Here is a 22,789-nt window from a genome sequence, read left to right on the forward strand (position 1 = left end):
AAATGAAGAGGAGTAGACATATTTGAGAAACATTTTGAGACCTAAATAACAAGACTTACTAACTAAGATATGAGAGAAGGGGAGAAATCTAGGATGGCTACCACATATCCAGCCTAAGTGTTGAGTGGCTGGAGATGCCTGTCCAGGGAGATTTGGGGGTGGAGATGGGAGTGGAACCAAAGTCCTCTTTTCGTCTACCTGTGAAGATGACTAGGCTTCATGAAAAGGGTCTGGGTGGAGATAAAATTTGGAGGGTATTAGCAAATAAATAGTTTTTGTTTTTTTTGGTTTTTTTTTGCGGTACGTGGGCCTCTCACTGTTTTGGCCTCTCCCGTTGCGGAGCACAGGCTCCGGATGCGCAGGCTCAGTGGCCATGGTTCACGGGCCCAGCCGCTCTGCGGCACGTGGGATCTTCCTGGACCGGTGCACGAACCCGTGTCCCCTGCATCGGCAGGCGGACTCTCAACCACTGCGCCACCAGGGAAGCCCTATGTTTTGGTTTTTTGGCCATGAGGCATGTGAGATCTTAGCTCCCCGACCAGGGATCGAACCCACGCCCCCTGCATTGGAAGTCTTAACCGCTGGACCGCCGGGCAAGTCCAATAAATGGTCTTTTAAAGCCACATGAATGGATGAGATCACATAGGAAGAGAGAATAGACAAAGAAGAAGGCTGAAAACTGAGACTTTGGGCGTTCCAACACTTGGAGATTCCCTGAAGGAGCCAGTAAAGCTCATCAGGAAGGAACAACTACAGCAGGACCCAACCATATTAATTTCCTATCGCTGCTGTGACAAATTACCACAAACCGGTGGCTTAAAACAACCAGAAGATTGTTATCTCAGTTCTGGAGGCCAGAAGTTCAAAATCAGATCACTGGGCTGAAATCAAGGTATCGGCAGGGCCGTACTCCTTCTGGAGGCTCCAGGGGACGATGCATTTTGTGACTCTTTCGGCTTCTGGCAGCTGTTGGCATTCCCTGACCTGAGGCCTCATCACTCCAATCTCTGTCTCTGTGGTCACTTACTTTCTTCTCTCTTGTCCACTTCAGATCTCCCTCTGCCTCACTCTTCTAAGGACGTTTGTCAAGGATGATCTCCCCAGGGGACTTCCCTGGTGGCACAGTGGTTAAGACTCCATGCTCCCAATGCAGGGGACCCGGGTTCGATCCCTGGTCAGGGAACTAGATCCCACATGTATGCCGCAACTAAGGAGCCTGCCTGCCGCAACTAAGACCCAGCACAACCACAAATTGAAAAAACAAGGAAGATCTCATCTTGAGATCTTTAACTTAATTATATTCATAAGGATCTTTTTTTTTTCCCCCCAAATAAGTGACATTCTTAGGTTCTGGGGATTAGCAGATGGACATATCTTTTGGGAGCCATTATTCAACCCACTGTACCAACAGGCTGACAGACTGAAGGAGTGACTAATTGAGTAATGCAAGATGGCAGAACTTCCTGTGCCTGGAAGAGGGACCAAGGAAGTCAAGTATAGGGCACAGAAGCCTAAGCTAGAGATTTAGGACTGAGGCTGCTGTTAGCTTGATCATGTGTGTGGGAGTGTGTCATGGAGAGGGGAAGTACTGCACACAAGAATTTCCCAACCCGGGCTTCCCTGGTGGCACAGTGGTTAAGAATCCGCCTGCCAATGCAGGGGACATGGGTTTGAGCCCTGGCCCGTAAAGATCCCACATGCTGTGGAGCAACTAAGCCCGTGCACCACAACTACTGAGCCTGCGCTCTAGAGACTGCGAGCCACAATTACTGAGCCTGAGTGCCACAACTACGGAAGCCTGCATGCCTAGAGCCCATGCTCCACAACAAGAGAAGCCACCCAATGAGAAGCCCACGCACTGCAATGAAGAGTAGCCCCTGCTCGCTGCAACTAGAGAAAAGCCCATGCGCAGCAACAAAGACCCAACGCAGCCAAAATAAAAAATTAAAATGAATAAATTAATTAAAAAAAAAAAAAAGAATTTCCCAACCCTTCCAGACCTGACTCAGCATCTGGCAGGGGCCATCCACGCGGGAGCCAACGTGACCGTTAGATTACAAATCTGTTCATATCACGCTCCAGTGAGTGACCCTTCAACAGTTTCCTGCAGCTTTAGGCCAAAGACAAATATTCTTACCTGCCTACAAAGTCCAGGGGTCTGGCCCCAGCCCACCTCTGCAGCCTTGTCTCACACCTTCCTCCCCTGCTATCTGCCTCAAGACACGCTGGCTGCCTCTCGGTCACCTTGCCTCCTGTCGTAGGGCCATGGCCTATGGTTTCCTCTGCCTGGAAGGCTCTTCTCCAAATCACTTCATGAAGTTCGCATCCACTAATGCTTCAGATCTCAACCCAGATGTCTCTTCTTCAGGGAATTCATCCTTGGGTCCCTGGTCCAGGTCTTACTAACGTGTAATACAATTTCTCATGGCTCCTTGTACTCATCTTCCATAGCACTGTCAAAGTTTACAGTTATGTACATATTTGTAATATTATTTTATTAGTGTTTAGATCATAAGGGAGGGTTTGTATAACTCACCACTCTATCACAAGTGCCTTGTCCACTGCTTGGCACACAGAAGGAGTGTGTGGTGGTTTTAAAACATGTCTGCAAATTTTTTGACACCCTTCCCAGCAAGGGATAGAGTCTAATTGACCTCCCTTTAAATATGGGCTGGTCTAATGACTTGCATCTAGTTAGCGGAATGTGGCAGAAGCAATGCAGTATGACATCTAAGGCTAGGCTATAAAAGGTAATATGGTTTCCTCCTGGCCTGATTTCTTTTTGAATGCTCCGTTTCAGAACAAGCTGCCATGCTGTGAGTATGCCTAGGCCACATAGAGAGGGCACATGTAGGTGTTTCAGTTAAAAGCCCCACTGAGAACTTAGCCAACAGCCAGTATCAACTGGCAGACATGTGCTGAGGGAGGCTTTGAGATGATTCCAGCCTCAGCTGCCATCTGACTGCAACCACATGAGAGACCCTGCAACCCTAGCTGAGCCCAGTTACTCCTAGAACGGTGAGAGATGAAAAAGTAAATGATTGTTGTTATTATTATGTCACTAAGTTTGGGGATGATTTGTTACATAGCAGTGGATTAGAAACAGGGTCCAATAAGTACTCATTGAATGAGTAAATGTGGAGAGGTCTGGTTGAAGGAATATTGCCTGTGCTTTAGCTCGGTGTAAGTTTTGGTCGACAGCTCTCAGTTTTTCCTTCCCCAAGAGGCCCTGGAGATCCTGGAAGCCCCAGTCCAGAAGTCTGTACTCCCTGTACTTATCCAAGAGGAGACTCGCAGAAACTCTGCTCAAGGCAGAGAACATGGCGGGGCCATCAAAAGTTAGCTCTGGCAAGAACCTCAGAGAGCATTCATGTCATTGGGCATTCTTAATCTTGGGTCCATGCATGGTTTCAGGGGAGCAAAAACACATTTCCTCTGTGTGTGTATTTTCCCGGGGAAAGGGTCTCTAGGCTCTAATTTTTATCAAAATTTTTAAAAGCCTGTGTCTCCAAGGTGTTAAGAACTCCTGATTTAGCACAACGATCTCAATTTCTGGTTAAGAAACTGAGAACGCTTCATTTTCTCGTAAAAAGGTGGACGAGGTACCGTAAATAAGCTTCATTCTGCAAACAATTCTGGATAAAAGAAAAAAAAAACCCAACTTTTTTTAATGCGCTGATGAGCTGGCAAGAAAGTGAGGAATACTCAGGCCAAAAAACTCAGGAATCCAAAGAGGTAAGTTGAGCTATTTTATTTGTTTGTTTATATTGTGGCGATCTCTCCCTCCCTCCCTCCCTCCCCCACCCACCCTTTCTCTCTCTCTCTCTCTCTCTATCTATATATATAGTGAGATCTACCCTCTTAACAAATTTTTAACTGTACAGTACAGTATTGTTAACTATAAGCACAATGTTGTACAGCAGATTCCTAGAACTTTTTCATCTTTGCACAACTGAAACTTTATCGTTTTTATTTTTTAACTCAGTAAACTTGAACTTGGCCGTATGGGCTGGGGTGATATGAGAGAAACCAGTGTTATATTAGTAACTGGCTCTCCAACAAAACAAAGTACCCTGTTTTTAGTGTTTGCTGATTTCCACAGTGTAAATACGCTCACCATAGCCAATTTCAAGCTCTCAGTGGTACCAGGAACTGCGAAATTCCTAAATATTGGTTCTTCTGAGCTGGTAGGAGCCAGTTCCAGCACACTACTGCAAGAAACTCAAGCCTCCTCTAAGGTTGGAAGTCTGAGAAAGACCTTCCTCACATAAGATTGGGTCTTCAGTGAATGAATGAACCAGATGGAAGCACCACCACATCCCAACAGACTGAAAAGAAAAATGCCCATCTTAATTTCCCTTTTCTCAGGAGAAAATAAAATAGCCCCTGCGAGTTCACAATATAAGCCATATAATATAAATTATTATATTATAAATATAATTTGAAGCCCAAATTCACACTACTTAGGTGGTCTGAAAAATTTCAGTCCAGCATTTAACTTAAATTGGGCCCAGTCTGGTTAACACCATAAGCATCTAGCAAATCAAACACAAACCCTCTTGGAAAAACCCACCTTCACCCCAGGCCTCAAGAATTCCCACAGAGAAAGCTCCAAAGAAATAGTAGCTCCTAGTTGAAGATCACAAAACACACAAGGGAACAACAGATGGTGGAAACAAGTCTATGCTGACTTAAGATATTGGAATTATCAAATAGTATAAAATAACTATGTTTAAAATGCTGAAAGAGTAGAAGAGAAGCTTAAAAATTTGAACAGGGAACAAGATACTCTGAAGAAGGACCAAGTATATTTGAACAAGAAATAGAATGTCCCTCTAGAAATTTAAGATATTGTAACTAAATCTACAAATTCAATGGTTGTGTTTAATAGAAGATTAGATACAATTGAATATATCAGACACAGTAAAATTATAAGTGGAAGATAGACCTGAAGAAATTCTCAAAAAGGCAGCATAGAAAAATAAAAAGATGGAATATATGAAAGAATAGTTAAAAGACGTGGAGGATAGAGTGAGATGGTCCAAAATACATATAATCAGGGGTTTCAGAAGGAGAGGAGAGAGATTATGGGACAGAAGTAATTGTTGAATAGTTAGTGGCTGAGACTCATCCAGAAATCCATCAATTCATGCAATCAAAAATCTTGAAATCCTCAAAAGAATAAATAAAAAGAAATCCAGAAGTAGTCATATCATAGTGAAGCAGATTACCAAAGACAGAGAAAGTCTTAAGGTCAGATTATTTTCAAAGTAGTGACAATTAGACTAAAACAGCTGATTTCTTAATAGCTGGAAGATGATAGAATTATATTTTCAGTGTGCTGAGAAAAAATGACTGTCAAGCAAGAATTCTAAAACTCGTGAAAAGATATTTTAAGAATAAGAAAAAATAATGACACGATGAGATGAACCAGAACATATTTGCCACCAGCAGGCAGAAAGAAAGTGATTCCAAATGGAAGGAATTAAAGACAAGAAGGATTGCAGAGCAAAGAAAGTGGTATCTATATGAGTAAAAACAAATATTGTATAAACAATACTAACAATGTCTTGTAAGCTTAAAAAAAGATAAAATTCAAATACATGAAAGTAATATATAAGCTAAAAGAGGGGTGATTAGAATTAGTTCTAACGTCCTTGCTTTATTTAAGAAAAAATAGAAGATACTGGTTAACTTCAGACAGGCAAAATAAGCATATTAAAGTTTCCAGTATAACCCCTAAGAGTAGCGAAAAAAAAAAAAAAGGTATAATTTGCAAACTAGTAAAGGAGAAAAATGGAATAAGAAAAACTAATCAAGAAAACAAGAAAGAATAGAAAAAGAAATCGAGAAAAGGCAGGAAAAATACAAATGAATAAAGTAAAGTACATATACGTACACACATAAACATATATATAAATGTATGTGTGTGTGTGTATCAGTATTTCAATAAATGTACATGGACTAAATGCTTCAGTTAGAAGAAAAAGATTGCCAAACTAGACAAAGCAAATGAATCCACCTATCAGCTGTTCATAGAGGCATATCTAAAACATAATACAGAAAGATTGAAAGTAAAAAGGATGAAAAAAATCTGCCAAATACTAAGCAAAGGAAGACTGATATATCTATATTAATTTTAGTCAAAATAGACTTTGACAAAAGAAGCATTATGAGAGACAAAAGGGTCACTTCATAATGATTAAAAAGTCCAATTCATCAGTAAGATGGAATAATCTTACATTTATATGCACTTAATAACATAACTTCAAAATAAAGCAAAAAGAAAAATCAAGGAAAGCAAAATAAAAACAAATTCACAATGCAGTGGGAGATGTTAACACACCTCTCTCAGTAACTGATAGATCAAGCAAACAATCAGTAAGAATTAGGAAAGTGGGGTCCATAGAGGGGAAGTGACAGATGTTCCTTCACCCTTGCACAAACACTGAGTGCCTGGATGTCCCAGATACCACAATTATATGCTTTGCCAGAAAGATAAAATGCTTTTAGTACTTTTATGAGTGAGAATTTTAGTCCCATTTTATAAACTGGGAGGCTGAGAGACATGGAGAAGTTAAATAACTTGGGTAAGATGCTCTTCCTCAGAAATCTTAAATGTCAAATCCTACTGCCTTACACAGCCTTTGACCTTCCTACTTGTGGACAACCTTAATCCCCTTATATCTCCTCCTGGACTTTAACTTCCTGGAGACCTCTGGTCCAGTCTTTTTAGCCCCTCTCATCACTCTTCTTTCTTTCCCAGCCTGAACCTCTGGAGGGTCATTTGAATCCCTCCCTCCTCAGTATCCCTGATTCCCTTGCATCCCTATCCTCTTGGGCTCAGCCCATCCTTGTATCATGCCTGGAGCCCACCTTCTGTGCTCCTGAGACTGGCTAGCTTGCTGAGCCCTGCTGGAGAAAGATGCCCATCTCTACGAATTCTCCCAGTTCCTGGATCCCAGTCTCCCCACTAATTCTGGGATCTTGCTCCATCAGCTTTACTCGCCCCCATATCTATAAGACCTCATTCTCTTCGCTCTTTCTCCTTAGCCTAACAACTTGCTCAAGTCTCTTCCATTCTAAAAAGGATCCTCTCCTCCCCTTTCTGGCTACCATGTAACCACTTTGCTCCTCTCCACATCCAAGTTTCTCCAAAGAGTAATTAACTATGTGTCCACTTCCTCATTCTTTGTAAGCTGGCTTCATCCCCCATCACCCCACTGAAACTTCTCTTTCTAAAACTACCAAGAATCTACTAATTACCAAGTCCAAGAGATATTTTTCATTCTTGTTAGAACCTGGGCTCCCCAGGCCTCAATAGCCTTAGGATACAAATGGACCTACATGACTAAAAATGAAACAGTGAGCACCAAATTTCACCCATTCTTTGCATCTACCTGCTGAGGTAGGTGAGGAGACCGTCTGGTCCACCCATGTATTTCTGAGAGTCCACAGGCCATTGCTCCTATTGACTCACAAATAGCCTGATTCAGTAGGGCATGTCTGTGGCCCTACCTTTTCCTGCTTTGGTTGAGGCAAAGAGCCCTGTGGAGGGGGAAATGCTTCTCTTTGCTTTATGAGTTCCCAAAGCAGATTTGTTTGCTCCTTGAAATCCTACATTTTTTTCTTTACACTGTTTCCCTTGGTAGGACTCAGACGAGTCCAGTGGGCCAAATTAGGTGTTGAATCTGAACGCAGACTCAGAAGTGAGTTCAAATTCTTCATCCTCCCACTCGCTCTGCTTGCCCTAAGCACTAAGGTGTTTCCTCTGGGTCAAGTTCATACACTTGAGTTCTTCCCTCAGTGAAGCAGGCCCTGCTGCTTGGCTACTCAATGGCTATTCCCCCTTCCTTTTGCCTAACAGCCCCTGACCTTATTCAGGTACCTACTTTAGGGAAAGCAGTCCCAGGCCTAGCCCCAAGGGGAGAGTCACCATTAGTCTCTTGTCATCAAAGTAGTCTCAGGCCCCCCAGCTAGTGATTGTTTTAAGCATGGACTTCTTCTAAATGTCCCATTTCCATGAGGCTGAAAAACTGAGGCTCAGGGTCACTAAGTTCAAACAGTGTCTTCAGGGTAAAAGCTGATTTCATTGCTTAGAATCCACTGCCCTCTCAATTCTAGCTTTTGTTTCTTTCTGGCCTGAGTATTCCTTACTTCATTGCCAGCCAGGATGGGTTTTCACACAAAATTGCACTCTTTCCTGGCTTCTTTCTCTTCCCCTATTATCCTGTGCTTCCCCTTCTCCCTAACTGGTTTCTCCTGGGAACATTTCTTTACTAAATCATCTTTACTGAATCTTCATCTCAGAATTTGCTTCTGGGAGAACATGACCTATAGCATGGATTACTTTAAGAATCTGATGAAAGTTATGGACCTTGTCCCCAGAAAAGTACACATACACACATTCAAAATCTTATGCCTTTTTGCTCCCCCAAAGTCATCCATGGACCCAAGATTAAGAACTCTGGATAAAATGATCTTTGGGGCCCCTCCATAGCTAACTTTGCTGTGTGTCTCTGGGTGGGTCTGAGGAGCTTAGCTTTGAGTTTCTGAATTGAGGCTTTCAGGAGTGTGGGATCCAACATCCCTTTAGTGGATTTCTTTTCTGTCAGATTCTTAGGTGAGAGTTTCTGAATTGAGGCTTTCAGGAGCGTGGGATCCAACATCCCTTTAGTGGATTTCTTTTCTGTCAGATTCTTAGTTGAGAGTTTCTGTTGCTCTCAACTAAAAAAAAATTTTTTTTTTCCACACCACACAGCTTGCGGGATTTTTAGTTCCCCGACCAGGGATTGAACCTGGGCCCTTGGTAGTGGCAGTGCGGAGTCCTAACCACTGGAGCGCCAGGGGAATTCCCTCAACTAAGAACCTTTATAGAGACACTGCCGCATGCTGCATCTTCCAGCACCTCCTGACTCTTCATTGTCCCCGGAACACCATACGGGTTTTACTAATGCTATCTTCTCTGCCCAGAGTGCCCTTCCTCTTCCTTTTTGTCCAATGGCCATTCATTTTTATACTCAGCTCTGACACCACCTCCTCCAGGAAGACTTCCCCGAGAGTCACTCTTGGGAGGATGCCCCAGAGGGATCCCAAGACAGGTGGTCCACACTACCCATGCAGTGATCTAGTTTTATGGGGATATGTTTATGGGTTCATCTCCCTATCTATGGGGTAAGTTCCTCAAAGTTAAGGACTGTGCTTCATTCTTTTCTGTACCCCCAGCACCTATTTCAGGGCCTGGTACACAGTAGAAACTAAAAATATTTGTAGGATGAATGAATGAATACCGGTACTTTGTGGTGGAGACAGGGCTTGAACCAGTTTTTCTGGCTTCGAAGCCTCTGCATTTTCCGCCTTAGATACCGGGGCTGGGGGCAGGCTTGTTTGGGATTAAAGTGTTTTCCAGCTCGGTGGCCCCTGTTCCCTGTGGCCTTGCTGAGGCTGCTGATGCTTCTCTAGAGGCCACAGCCCAGCCCAAGCATCCTAGAGCCTCCCTGTGCCCAGACTTCATGTGCCTTCAGCTGGAAGACAAACCTGGGCAGGAGAGCACTCCCTGAGGCCCCTCTGGTGGCCCCAGTCTGGTAACTAAGCTGTCCCCTCCTCCTTCCTGACTTTTGTGCTGGGCCCTCGCACCTGTACCTCCCTCCTTCTCCTTCCCTCCCTCTCCTTCCCTCCCTCTGGCCAGGAGCCTGGGACCCCGGCTGTGAGTCAACTCCAGAACAGGGTGTCCAGCCTCTTCTTCCCATGGCCGAAGTCGCCCACGGGGGCTCTAGCTCTCTAACCCCCCCGCCTGGTCACTGCCCCTTTGAGAACCTGGGGTCCGGGGAGGCCGAGGGCTCCGGTCTCCGCTGGGGAAACTGGACTCTGGCTGAAGCCCCCAGGCAGGGGCTGCGCTGCACCGGAGAGAAGCTATCCTCCTGCCTGTGTCCAAGGCCGGCTCTGGGGGTGAAGGCGTCCCCGGGAGAAGCGAGCTGTTCTCCACTCCGCCACCCCCTCCCCAGGTGCCCGGCTCTCCAGCTGTTTTCCTCCTCTGGGCTGTGGGACCTTCTGCAGATCTCCTCTCCTCAGGATGAGGAAAGCAGATGGCTCTCCCCGCCAAGGCCCCCAAGGGTCCTCCCGCCTCTCCCAGCAGGCACCTGACTCTCTGCTCGCTTCATTCTCCCGTGGCCGCGAACCTTCTCCGCAGTGACAGGTGATGGGAGCAGGGTGCCCTCCACCCCTAGCCTCACTCTCCGGGCTCGGGGCCTGTGTCTGGGGAGGGGAGGCTGGGTCCCCCTGGGGAGGACCTGGCCGCCCAGCAGCGGGGACACCGGGGCAGGTTTGCCGGGCCCCGGCCTGTGGCCGGGACGGGCCGGTGGCTCAAAGGCGTCTGTCTGTGGGCAGGGCCGGCTCGGAAAGTCACGGCGCACCTGCAGGACCCCTCACCTGCCTTTTCAGAGTGCTCTCCCTCCACCCCGACAGTGGCTCTCAGGCGTCCCTGGGGTCATATTTTCAGGAAAATGGGCGTGTGGCGCCCTCGCTCATCAAAGCAGCAGCCGGCGCCTGGCAAGAGCCCCCTTGGGAGGAGCTTTCCCCTCAGAGCAGCGGTTCTCAGCTGCGAGTGAGAATCACCTGACCAATTTTTTTTTTTTTTTTTCTTTCCCGGTACGCGGGCCCTCACTGCTGTGGCCTCTCCCGTTGCGGAGCACAGGCTCCGGACGCGCAGGCTCCGGACGCGCAGGCTCAGCGGCCATGGCTCACGGGCCCAGCCGCTCCGCGGCATGTGGGATCCTCCCGGACCGGGGCATGACCCCGTGTCCCCTGCATCGGCAGGCGGACTCTCAACCACTGCGCCACGAGGGAAGCCCACCTGAGCACTTTTAAAAACCACCGATGTCCCGGCCTCACCCACACCGGTTGAATCAGCACCGCCGAGGAGGGGCGCCGCAGGGTGGGCCTTAAAGCTCCCGGATGGTCCAAACGGGCGGCATTTGAGCCTCACAAGGACACCGAAAGACAGGTACTGTCGTCATCCCCACCGTATAGGCAGGGACACTGGGCTCCGAGAAGTGAAGCCACTTGACCGGGGTCAGAGGGCAAGTGGGAGGGATGGGACTGGAGTCCCAAACGGGAGGGGCGGGTGGCCCCCCTGCTGACCGTGGATCTGGGCTTCCAGGGGGGCTTCGAGTGGGACCACGAGGTCTCAGGCTGGCCCAGGAGCCTGGGCCTCGGGCTGACTCAAGAGCTGGCCCTGTCTCCCCACAAATGCGGAGACATTTATGCCACCTCCTTCTCCAAAGCGCTGGGCTGGGCCTCCTCCAAGCCCCAGAACGCAGTGGGTCACATCCACTCACCCAGCCGGGTCCTCTCACTGGAACAGCATGCCCTTTGGTGACGGGGAGGATGCATTTTTGAGGTGAAATATTGTATAACAGCCAGGAACGGAAAATATTAAAAGCCCACGGGTGCCAGCAAGGTTCGCACCAGGGCCAGAAAGTTCAGAAAAAAGGAGGCAGGCTCCCTGCAGTGGAGGCCACGGGGTGGGGCGGGATCAGCTCGACCACCCACACCCTGGATCCCAGGCTGCCTCCGTCTTCAGGGTGAGCGGGAGCCTTGCCTGGACCACAGGAAGGTCCCAGGGTGGTGACCCCAGGCGGAAAGCTGAAGCTGCTCAGATCCCTCATAAAGCTGGAGCAGCTGTGTCAGCCTGCCTGTCCGCGTCCCTCTCCCACTCCAGGCCTTGAGGATCATGAGGCCCGTAGGGGGAAGTGGAACATTCGGGAACCTGGGGTCAGGCTGCCTGTGGGTCTGCTCTGAGCATCCCCTGGAGGCTCCCTCAAGCAGGGCAGGCAGTTCACCCCTAGAACTGACTCAGAGCTGCCCAGGTGTCAGGAGTCATGGCTGGGCCTGCATCCTCAAGGTAGGATGTCTCAGGGCAGAGCCAGAAGCCTCACCAGACCCAGAACTCGGACTGTAGTCCCCTAGCTTCACATCTCAGTGAGATGCCGGGGAGCCTACTGGAGGCCTAGATGTGGAGCAGCAGACCTGCTCCACCGTGGCTCTGCCCCTCCCAACATGAATGGCCTTGGGTAAGTCCCTTACCCTCTCGGGATCTATGAATTTATGACATTGAGCCAGGTGCTGGGGACACAGAGATAAGGCACGGGCCTTGCCCTTCAGGAGCTCACAGTCAATTGAAAGAAGACAGCATTTCCAGGTGAAGCAAAGAGCTCTTCAAGTCAGGGTGGGGCTAAGTGGGAAATGATGGGGCTGGGGCAGCTCAGAGGTGGGGGGGAGTGGTGTGGGCTATAGGGCTCAGGGCATGTGTCTGCCTGTTTTGGGTAGGAGGATAAACTCCCATATTGTGCATGTAACCCTAATGCTGCCACCACACCCCAGATCCCCATCTAGCTGTAACTGCAGACCCACTGCTCCCTACTTAGGGAAGCACTGTTACTCTGGTGTTTGGCTGACAGGGGCCACTGATTGGCTTAGGCTGAGCATCTGACCTAAACCCAGTCCATCCACCCACTGGCAGGTGACTGGTGAAGTGGGCTTCTTGGGAATTGTTCCACCCAATAGGGATGGAGATGGCAACTAGCTGAGCCAATCAGAATGGCTCCTGGTGGAATCTGAACTAAGAAAGTGCAGGAGGTGGACCCATGAGGAGCAAGAGGCAGGCAGAGCTACCATATAGAGAGAAGCACATACCCCACAGGAGAAACACCAGGCAGCCTGAGGGGCTGAGAGAGGGGCCTGCCTCAGCCCAGCTCTTGACTTCAGCTGTCTTTACAACAAGCCTCCATTTTTTTTCAGAATGGCCTGAGTGAGTCACCATTCTTGTTCCCTAAAGTGCATAACCAGCTAAGGAGGCCCCTCATCTCCCTGGCGTGCCAGAGAGCAGCCAACTCTCTCCTCCATCCTGTATGAGGCCACTGTGAGGAAATGGAAAGATCAGAGGGCAGGAAATTAGGAGGCCTGGCCTGGGTTCAAGCCTGACTCAAGTTCCTAAGCGTCTCCAAGAGCCAGGCCTTGGCAGAAGTCTGGTACACCTTGCACAGTGTGCTTTCTCCTTCACTGGTTATGATCAGGCTCAAATGAAAATGACAGATAAAAGCAGCCAGAAAGGTAAAGGTAGCTGCTGCCTATTCAGGGCATTCTCCCGCTGTTTGATGGGAGCTGATTAGTTGGGTGTAGAGGATTCAGAACCTCTCTGTTCAAGGGGCCTCTAGGGAGATCTGAGAGTCATCGGAGAGGAGGGGCAGTTCTGGATCCAGCAACGTGCTTGACAGTCTTAGCAGTCTCCTGGGGCAGTTCTCAGTAGACCTGTGTCTTAGTCCTAGGGAGAGCAGAAGACTGTAAGTAAAAGCTAAAAGAGCTGTTCCACTGAAAAGTCTGTGTCTTATTTGGGCATAAGAAGTCCTGTTTTGGGATCAGGCAAGAGAGGCATTTGTTCCTGCTGTGCTACTGACTTTTGTGCATGGAGAAGTCTCTAGGGTGCTGGCATCAATGCTTTGAAGAGCCACAGTGTTAAAAAAAAGGGGGGGGTGGTCAGTGGAGAAACGTTCCTTTCAACAAATAGTGCAGAAACAGTTGGACATCCACATGCAAAAAAGGAATCTTGATTCACAGACTACACCATGTGCAAAAACTAGTTAAAAATGAATCATAGACCTAAAGGTAAAACCTAAAACTCCTAGAGAAAACCTTTGTGACTGTGGGTTAGGTAAAAATTTCTTAGAGCCAACACCAAAAGCACAAATTTATAAAATAAAAAATTGATAGATTGGATTTCATCAAAATTAAGAGCTTCTGCTCTTCAAAAGACACTGTTAAGAAAATGGAAAGACAAGCTACAGACTGGGAAAAAGTATTTTCAAAACATATCTGATAGGGACTTCCCTGGTGGTCCAGTGGTTAAGATTCTTTTTTTTTTTTTTTAATTTATTTATTTTTTTTTGCGGTACGTGGGCCTCTCACTGCCGTGGCCTCTCCCGTTGCAGAGCACAGGCTCCGGACGCGCAGGCCCAGCGGCCATGGCTCACGGGCCCAGCCGCTCCGTGGCACGCGGGATCCTCCCGGACCGGGGCACGAACCCGCGTCCCCTGCATCGGCAGGCAGACTCTCAACCACTGCGCCACCAGGGAAGCCCCCAGTGGTTAAGATTCTGTGCTTCCACTGCACGGGGCCTAGGTTTGATCCCTGGTTGGGGAACTAAGATTCCACGTGCCTTGTGGCCAAAAAGTAAAAAACAAAAAAACCCATATCTGATAAAGGACTTGTATCTAGAATATATAAAGTACACTCAGATTTCAGTAATGAGAAAACAAATAACCTAATTGCAAATGGGCAAAATATTTGAACAGGCACTTCATCAAAGAAGACATAGAAATGGCAAATAAGAGTATGAAAAGCTGGGGGCTTCCCTGGTGACACAGTGGTTAAGAATCCTCCTGCCATTGCAGGGGACACAGGTTGGAGCCTTGGTCTGGGAAGATCCCACATGCCATGGAGCAACTAAGCCCGTGTGCGACAACTACTGAGCCTGTGCTCTAGAGCCCATGAGCCACAACTACTGAGCCCGCGTGCCACAACTACTGAAGCCCGTGCACCTAGAGCCCGGGCTCTAGAGAACCCACCACAATGAGAAGCCATGCACCACAATGAAGAGTAGCCCCTGCTCACTGCAACCAGAGAAAAGCCCACACGCAGCAACGAAGACCCAACACAGCCAAAAATAAAATAAATAAATTTATTTTTTAAAAAATGTATGAAAAGCTGCTCAACATCATTGGTTACCAGGGAAATGCAAATTAAAACAAGACACTACACAACCATGGGAAAGGCTTAAAAACGGTCAAACATGAAACTTTAACAGTATCAAGTGTTAATGAGAATGCTGAGCAGCTGGAACTCTCATGTTGCTGGTTGGAAAGTAAATGGAAAAATCACTCTGGGAAACAGTTTGAAAGTTTCTTATAAAGTTAAACATAACACTTCACATATAACCCAACAATCGCACTCCTAGATATTTACCCAAAAGAAATGAAAAACCTGTTTACACAAAAACCTGTACATAAATATCCATAGTGAAAAGGTAGTTGCTAAAAACTGGAGACAACCCAAATGTCCTTCAACTGGTGAACAGAAAAAGAAACTGTGGCACATCCATACAACAGAATACTACTCAGCAGTAAAAAGGAATGAACTATTGACACGTGCAACAGCATGGATGATTATACTAAGTGAAAGAAGGCAGACTTAAAAGGCTCTTACCAGGGACTTCCCTGGTGGTCCAAGGGTTAAGAATCTGCCTTCCAATGCAGGGGATGCGGGTTCGATCCCTGGTCAGGGAGCTAAGATCCCACATGCCGCGGGGCAACTAAGCCCGTGCACTGCAACAGAGCCCATGCACCACAACTAGAGAGAAGCCAGTGCACCGCAATGAAGATCCTGCATGCCACAACCAAGACCTGACGCAGCCAAATAAATAAATATTAAAAAAAAAACAACGCTCATCCCAAAGGATTCCACTTGCAGGACATTCTTGAAAAGGCAAAATGACAGGGAAAGAGAACAGATCAGTGGTGGTCAGCAGCTAGGGATGGGGGAGAGGGCTGACTACAAAGGGAGCTTCTGAGGTGATGGAAATATTTTGTATCTTGATGGTGATGGTGGTTATAAGATTGTTTGCATTTGTCAAAACTCATAGAACTTTCCACTCAAAAGGGTGACTTCTACAGAATGACAATCATGCTCCAATTTTTAAAAATGGGAAGTGGGATTCAAATTTCTTCTTCCCTTTCTTTGCCTTCCCTGTCACTGGCCAACATTCTGTCCTTAAAGCTCTTGTTTTCCTGGGGGGGAAAACGCCCCAATTCAGCCACCCTGAACACTGCTTTGCTTCTGGGAACAAAAAGCCAACCCACTAAGAATGGTCTGTGCAGGCCCATGTCTGTTTCTCTTCCTCTGTCCCACCCTGTCTGGCTAAGCCTGCTCACCAAGGCCTTTCTAACCTCCATTTCCCCTTCCCTGCCTGCTCATCCGGGCCATCTGGAGTCCCAAATCTTTATGGCCCAGGCTTTGTGTGGGTGAAAGATCCTGCTTGGAAAGAGATCCTTACACTCAACTTTCCCCAGCTCTAGCCCATTAAACGTCCACGGGTCCCAGGGATGCACAGCCAGAGAGGACAACTACCTGGCATCCTCCTCACCTCACCCCTGACTGAGGCCACCCCCATCACTACTGCAGGCTCTTCTGGGCTGCCAGCATCATGGTCAGAGCTGAAGCCGTACCACAACCAGAGCCACCTGGGGCCTCTCAGGGGAGTCATGAAAAGAGGCCTTGGGTCATGGGAAGCAAGCAGCAGAGTCTGGTAGATGCTTCGGGGCAAGCCTGATGAACCACCAGGGCAAACACATCCCGCTGAGTGTGACTAGTCCAGGAGGGGAATGTGAACACTCTTGCGATGACTCCCTGGTAAGTGTGCACCCAGTAATCCTGTGCAAAATCATGAATGTGGGTGTCCCTGAGAAACAGCAGGGCACCGTGGGGACACTAAGATGTAAACTCCAGGCTGTGACCATGGTGAGTCACCACAGGGACAGTGAGGTGACCTTTCTTTTTAAGCTTGAAGAGCATTCTGTGATGACCACGGTGAGCACACTACACAAGGTGGAGGGCTCTACCTGACATGTCTTGGGGGATCTGCCAGACCATGGCCCATTCTCAGGGAATCTGCTCCCACCTACAACCTGTGCGGGGTAAGCACACCCTTACAAGACCAGGTGCTGACTGTCAGGTGGCGGTGCGTGCAGCAACCCGTGTGGCTTACATAGTTCTGAAGGTTTCTTTGTTTTTCTTCCATTTTCCAAGCTGGAGTTGTTATTATAGTTGCTCAGCTTTGCTCAACTCTTCTGGGATGTGTTGATGTGGTTACAGGGTGAGGGGAAGTCATACATGGGTAGGTTTGCAGCAGAACAAAGGGAGTGTAAATGCTGAGGTTGACAGCTGTTAAAGTGGTCTCTTGATATCAGGATTCAACTACTGGTATCAAGGTTAGCAGTTAGGCATTTCGGGTTGACTTCTACTAGGAAAGGGGTGCTTGTGTTTGTGGTTGTGTTTTAGGTGCGTACGTGTCACTTTTTACTTCCTAGCATCCGTTCTTCCTACTTCTGGTGACAGCACCACAATTCTCCTTTGAGAAAAATCAGTCCATGTGATTCCAGTGGGATGATCTACCCCTACCTCTGGAAGTGGGCTCATCAGAGCTTTCCACCCACATGGTTACAGGAACTGGGTCAGGAATAGGCCAATGGGAGCCTTTCCCAGGACGTCTGCTGGAACAATGGGGGAAGAGACATGCTTTTTCCATTGGAGATTTGAGATGTGCTAGAAGGGAGTCTGGAGCTTCTGGAAGATAATACATGGGAATGGCATCTGTTCCAGTTCCTGTTGCTGTGTAACAAACTACCCCAAGTTTTAGTGGCTTAAATGATAATCATTTTATCATATCCCCTGAATTCTGTAGGTCAGGATTTCATGTAGGGCTTGACTGGGCCATTCTGCCTTTTATGACTTTGATTGAGGCCACTCAGTGGCATCCGTCTGGTAAATGAGCTGGTCTGTCCTAGAGGGTACAGGACAGCTACACTCACATGACTGGTGATGTGAGGGCTGGAAGGCTGGGCTCAGCTGGGACTACCCACCAGAACACCTACACCAGGCCTCTCTGATTTGGTGGTCTCTTGGTAGTTAGCTGGCTTTCCCCAGAGCAAGCATGCCAAGTGGAAGCTGCATGGCTTTTTCTGACCTAGCCTGAGAAGTTCACCTCACTCCTGGTTACAAGCAAGTCATAGCCCAGCTCAGATTCAAGGGGAAGGAAATTAGATTCTACCTCTTGATGGCAGAGTAGGGCAGTCACCTTGTACGAGAACACACGCAGTGGGAGCTATCATCGCAGCCAACTTGGGAAAATACAGACTACAGCCTCCTTGGGAAGAAAGCCATCTCAGAGGAAGCAGTTGAGAAATGGAAAGAGAGCAGTCCTGATGATATTGTTTGAGTCCCTGGATCCAGTTTTTCCCAGGACTTCAGTTATGACAACCATCAGTTTCCTTTCCTGCATAGTCCAATCTAAGTTGTGCTTTTGTCTCTTGCAACTGAAAGATCTTTTACTCTTAGTGTGTATATCAGTTATCTATTACAGTACAACAAATCACCCCAAAACTCAGTGGCTTACAACAATGATTATTATTTCTCACGATTCTATGGGTGGCTAGACCATTCCTCTGCTGGTCTTACCTGGCTCACTTATGCAACTGCTGAGGTGGAAAATTCAAGATGGCCTCATTCACATGTCTGGCTGTTGGCTGGGGGCCTCAGTTCTCCTTCATGTGGTCTCTTATCCTCTAGGAGGATAGATTGACTTCTTTATATGGTGGTCTCAGGACCGTGTTCCTGGGGAGTGGAGGCGGCAAAGTCTCTTGAGTGTCATTTCTGTCATTCCTTTGTTCAAAGCAAGTGACAAAGCCAACCCAGGTCAAAGGTGAGTAAAGAGACTCCACCTCATCACAGGAGAGTTGCAAAGAATTTGTGGCCATATTTAATCCACCACAGTACGATAGATAGCTGGATCATGTTAGATGGGGACATGTTTGAAATTAGTGTATGTATGGGAAGCAGGGTGTATGTGCCAGGCAGGCAGAGCCAGAGTGTTCTAGTATGTTCTTGCTGAGGAGCATATGGCTGGAGTGTCATTTCCATGGTGGCTTCTCTGAGCTGAGGGCACCCCAGGACAAGGTCTACACTAGGTCACCGGTTCTCAGGGGCAACTCTGAGTTGAAGACCTACTGTGTCTGAGTGACTTCACCTCTCTGAGCCTCAGTTTTCCCTCTATAAAATGGGTGTGGTCATCCCTGCCTCGCAGATCAACTGTGAGGCTGAAGATGAGCTGATGACCATGAATGTGCCTTGTGTATTACAGGATGGTGAACATTATCATCTGAGACCCGAGAAGGAATAGTCAAGGTGGGCCTGGGTGGTCAGAGAGGGCAGGAGGGAAGAGACTGAGATGGGGCATCGAAAGGTGGGGGACATTCACATGGGAGGGGAGGAAGGGCTGTATTTCAAGATGGGAAGCTGAGGAATAAAACTATAAAGGCATTGGGTTGGAACAGTGACAGACTGTATCTAGGATAGGGAGGAGAACAACACGGTCAGAGAGCGAGCTCTCCCACTCCCGTAGACTCTGGGTGTCTAGGCTCCCATACATACTGGGTCAGCAGCCCCTGAGGGTTACTCAGAGCTACAGTCAAGTCTTCTAGTCCCCAGGGATCATTAGTGGCTTGTCCCTACCCAGGCCTGCAAAGCCCCCTCAGGCTGCAGGGGGGCAATGATGGGAGCATGGGAGTGGTGGTCAGAGAGCATGTTAGAGACACAGCACCTTCCTCTGGAGCCACCAGCATCACGTCAGACCCCTCCCAGTGTCCCCAAGCTCCTTTCCCCTCAGCAGGGTGGGGACCCCTGGCCTTAGGCTTGGGTCACAGTTGGCCTGGCTAAACATGGCTCCAAGCCCCTCAATCCCCTGGATAGGGGTGGAAGTGATTGATGGGTTTCAGTGTGTTCCAAGCCAGGGCTTGGAGCTGCAGCAGACTAGCCTGGCCTGCAGAAGCCCCAGGTGGCCAGTCATGGCTGGTGCTGACCCATCTAGGCCAGGCCCTGGACAGTCCAGATCTGTGGCTGCCTCCCAAGCCCTGACTATCCTAAGGTCCTGGCCAAGGAGAGCAGCAGCCTCTCCCTCAAAGGAGTCCTGGGAGCACCGGGTGGGAGCAGGCTCAGATTCCACCAATCTAGCCCTGCGCAGTTCACAGCTCAGCCCCACTTGGCGACAGAAAGGGATTCTTTGATGGGGGAGGTGGGAGGACATGAGCTAGAGGGACACAACCTGCTGGGCTGTAATCAGAACCCAGGGATTCTAGCTCACAGTCCCTCAGCCTCTGCCAACCATGACAATACCCTCTGGCCACTGGGGCAGGATAGATGGGGCCTCAGTGTGAGTTCTGGGCCAAGCAAGGACACCTAGGCAGGAATCACGGCCTAAGGAGCTCTACTTTGCCAAGCCCTCACCTTATAGGCTTCCCTTCTCCCACTACAGCACGAGAAGAGAGGGGTGCATTTGGGAGGCTGGGGAGACCTCTTTCACATACTCTGGGATTCCATAGAGACGAGACCTTGGAAAGCAGGTGATTACCCTGACCTTGACCTGTGGTCCTCTGGTTTACCTTTCCCCACCTTCCTCTCCTGTCTACCTTGCTCTCCTCATCTAGAGTCTGTGGTCAGGCAGCTTCTCTGGCCTCCTTCCTGACCTCTGGTGAGATTCTTCGGAGCTGTCATTTCTTCTTTTCTCTCCTTTCTGCAGTGTTTGTTGTCAGCATCTTATCAAATCTTGTAAGAGCTGGTGGGGGCCTCAGAGCTCACTCAGTCCAAACTCCTGTTACACAGGTGGGGACACTGAGGACCAGGGTCACTTGGGTCACTGCTTGTCCAAGATCACACATCAAAATTAGCAACAGAGCCAGCACTAGGCTTTTGACTCCCAAGTTCTTGTTTTTCTCTTGTTCTTTGATCAGGCTATTGTGGCCCAGGCTTTGTCTGTCCATGGACCAGCAGAGTCTCAGGGGCTTCACTCAGTTCAGAATTTGCCTTCACTTAGTTCAGGCTAAAGCTGCTTCATGGCTTGGCTCTGATAATAATTGGACGAGACTGGGTCTACTACGGGATCTATGGGCCAAAAGCTGGGGGCCAGGAGGGAGACCAGGCTCCAAGAGGAAAAGCAAACCAGCTCTGTGCCCCAGATCTGCTTAGGGGCTGTCCCTGCTCAACATCCTTCCTCCACCATCCTCCTGTCCCCCAACAGCTCCTGTCCAGGATGATGCTCAGAGAAACAGAACTCCTAAACCCTTGTTTGTACACACACACACACACACACACACACACACATTCACATAGAGAGAAAGACACAGACGTACACACATACAGCATATACACAGGCACAGACACACACAACCACACACGCACAGCTCTCTGGATAAGAGTGTGCACAGCTACACTGTGGGATCATTTCCATACAAGGCTCTTTCCTCTGAATGCATGGATACATCTCCTCCCTATGGCCTCCCAGTGCCCAGCCTGGAGCCTGCCCCCAAACAGGCACTTAGTGAGGGTGTGTGGATGGAATGGGCTGACACTGGTGTGGAGGGCCACATGGGCCAGGCCTCCATCTCCAGGCCCTGCATGAGGCAGAAAGCCCAGCCCAGGCCAGATGAGCCTGAGACATGAGACAGGCCTTGGAAGCTCCTGCTGCCTCCCTGGCTCACCCCTCCCCATCTTCTGCCTCCACCTGATACTCTCTCCGTGTGTGGTCTGTTAACCAGCCCCATCAAAATCACCTGGGAGCTTGTTAGAAATGCAAAGTCTCGGTCCTCACCTCAGACCTACTGAACTAGAGAGTCGGGGTGAGGGGCCCAGCATCTGTGTTTTAACAAGCCCTCCAGGGGATTCTAATACACGCTGAAGTTACAGAACTGCTGCCTGTGACGACAGGCAAACTCACGTTGCAGGGGAGGCGGGTGAAGTCTGGAAACACAAGCAGCTGCCTGTGCCACCTATGGGTAAGGCTGCTGTTCACTGCTGGTGGCACCCATACCCAGAGTCAGACACACGCACACACACGCACATATGAGCATCTGGCAGGATCTCAGAGAATCCACATGCAGGAGCTCCTCTCGGGTCCAATGGGTATAGGCAGGTACCCAAATGGAAGCAGGCAGGGGTAAGGGAGAACTACTCTTATTCTGTGCCCCACCACTCCTCTGTCCCTTGTCCCTCTGAGGTTCCCTGAGTGCTCCCTCAGGGGCCACAGAAGCTCAGTAGTTGCCCAACTCTGACCAAGCACCCCCAGCTGAGAGGCCAGGTGATCTGTGGCCCTAAGAGAGCTTGGGGTATGTGCTAAGGCCAGCATAGGTCAGGGCCGGGGCCAGGGCCGGGGCCATGCGGGGGATCGGCAAGCAAAGCTTAGGCAAGAGCATCCCACCTCCTGAGCTATGAAATGCTGCCCACATGTAGAATTGCCCTTGGCCCCTTCCCAGGGCTGCTCAGTGCCCAGCCGCCTCTTCACCCATCCCTCTGCTCTGGCCTATGGAGCCCCAGGCAGCTGCCCACCTGGCCCATCCCCAGGCCCTGCGGCCTCTCCCTCTGAGAATCTGGAAGCGAAATCCGGGCCCCTGGAGTCTGCAGGGGGTGTGGGGAGGGGTGGGGAAGGCCGAGCTTCCTCAGGCTTGGATCTGGTTTCGCGGCCGCTTCCCGTGGTGCATTGCCACAGGCTGAGCCACCAGCTGTGCTATATAAGGCCCCGTGGCTGGACTGCTGGGGAGAGGAAGACCTGGACCCCCCAGCTGAGGAGTCCCTCTCAGGACACGGTGAGCCCCACTCCTATTCTCCTCAGTCCATCCCTGCACCCCACTGCCTGGCTCAGCTATTCCTGACCACCCCATATCTCCTCCAGAGAAGACTCCCCTTTCTGCTTTGGAGTTCTCTCCTTTCTCCCATTGGCCCAAGGTCTTTTCCCTCCCCCACCTGAGGATAGGGGCCCTCAGAGAGTCCCAGTCAGGATCTTTGTACCTCTGGGCACTCTGCTTTTTTCCTGCGGTCAGCCAGTCTTCTTTATCCGAGAGTTCTGGGACCCGTGGGGTGGGGAGCCTCACCCACAGAGCATATGCTGAGGAAACTTCCATGCGCTGCCAGATGG

General features: G+C 49.1%; 2 protein-coding genes across 5 annotated transcripts in view; both read left to right on the forward strand.

The window, feature by feature from the left end:
- Window positions 1-3,787, forward strand: part of PARP16 (poly(ADP-ribose) polymerase family member 16) — a 58,182-nt gene extending 54,395 nt beyond the window's left edge. Inside the window, exon 7 of the mRNA XM_089907104.1 lies at window positions 3,594-3,787. Within this exon, the coding sequence (XP_089763230.1) occupies window positions 3,594-3,611 (18 nt within the window). The 3' untranslated portion in view covers window positions 3,612-3,787. The remainder of the gene's footprint in view (window positions 1-3,593) is intronic.
- A 44-nt stretch (window positions 3,788-3,831) lies between these two features.
- CILP (cartilage intermediate layer protein) overlaps window positions 3,832-22,789 on the forward strand; it is a 32,134-nt gene continuing 13,176 nt past the window's right edge. For all 4 annotated transcript variants that reach the window (XM_022579777.2, XM_022579778.3, XM_022579780.2 and 1 more), the window contains exons 1-2: window positions 3,832-11,002; window positions 16,234-16,461. The gene's annotated coding sequence lies outside the window, so the exon portion shown is untranslated. The remainder of the gene's footprint in view (window positions 11,003-16,233; window positions 16,462-22,789) is intronic.

Source organism: Delphinapterus leucas, chromosome 2 (assembly GCF_059928025.1).
Source record: "Delphinapterus leucas isolate spDelLeu-1000000601 "Yukka" chromosome 2, BTC_Dleu_Yukka2, whole genome shotgun sequence".
Lineage (NCBI taxonomy): Eukaryota > Metazoa > Chordata > Mammalia > Artiodactyla > Monodontidae > Delphinapterus > Delphinapterus leucas.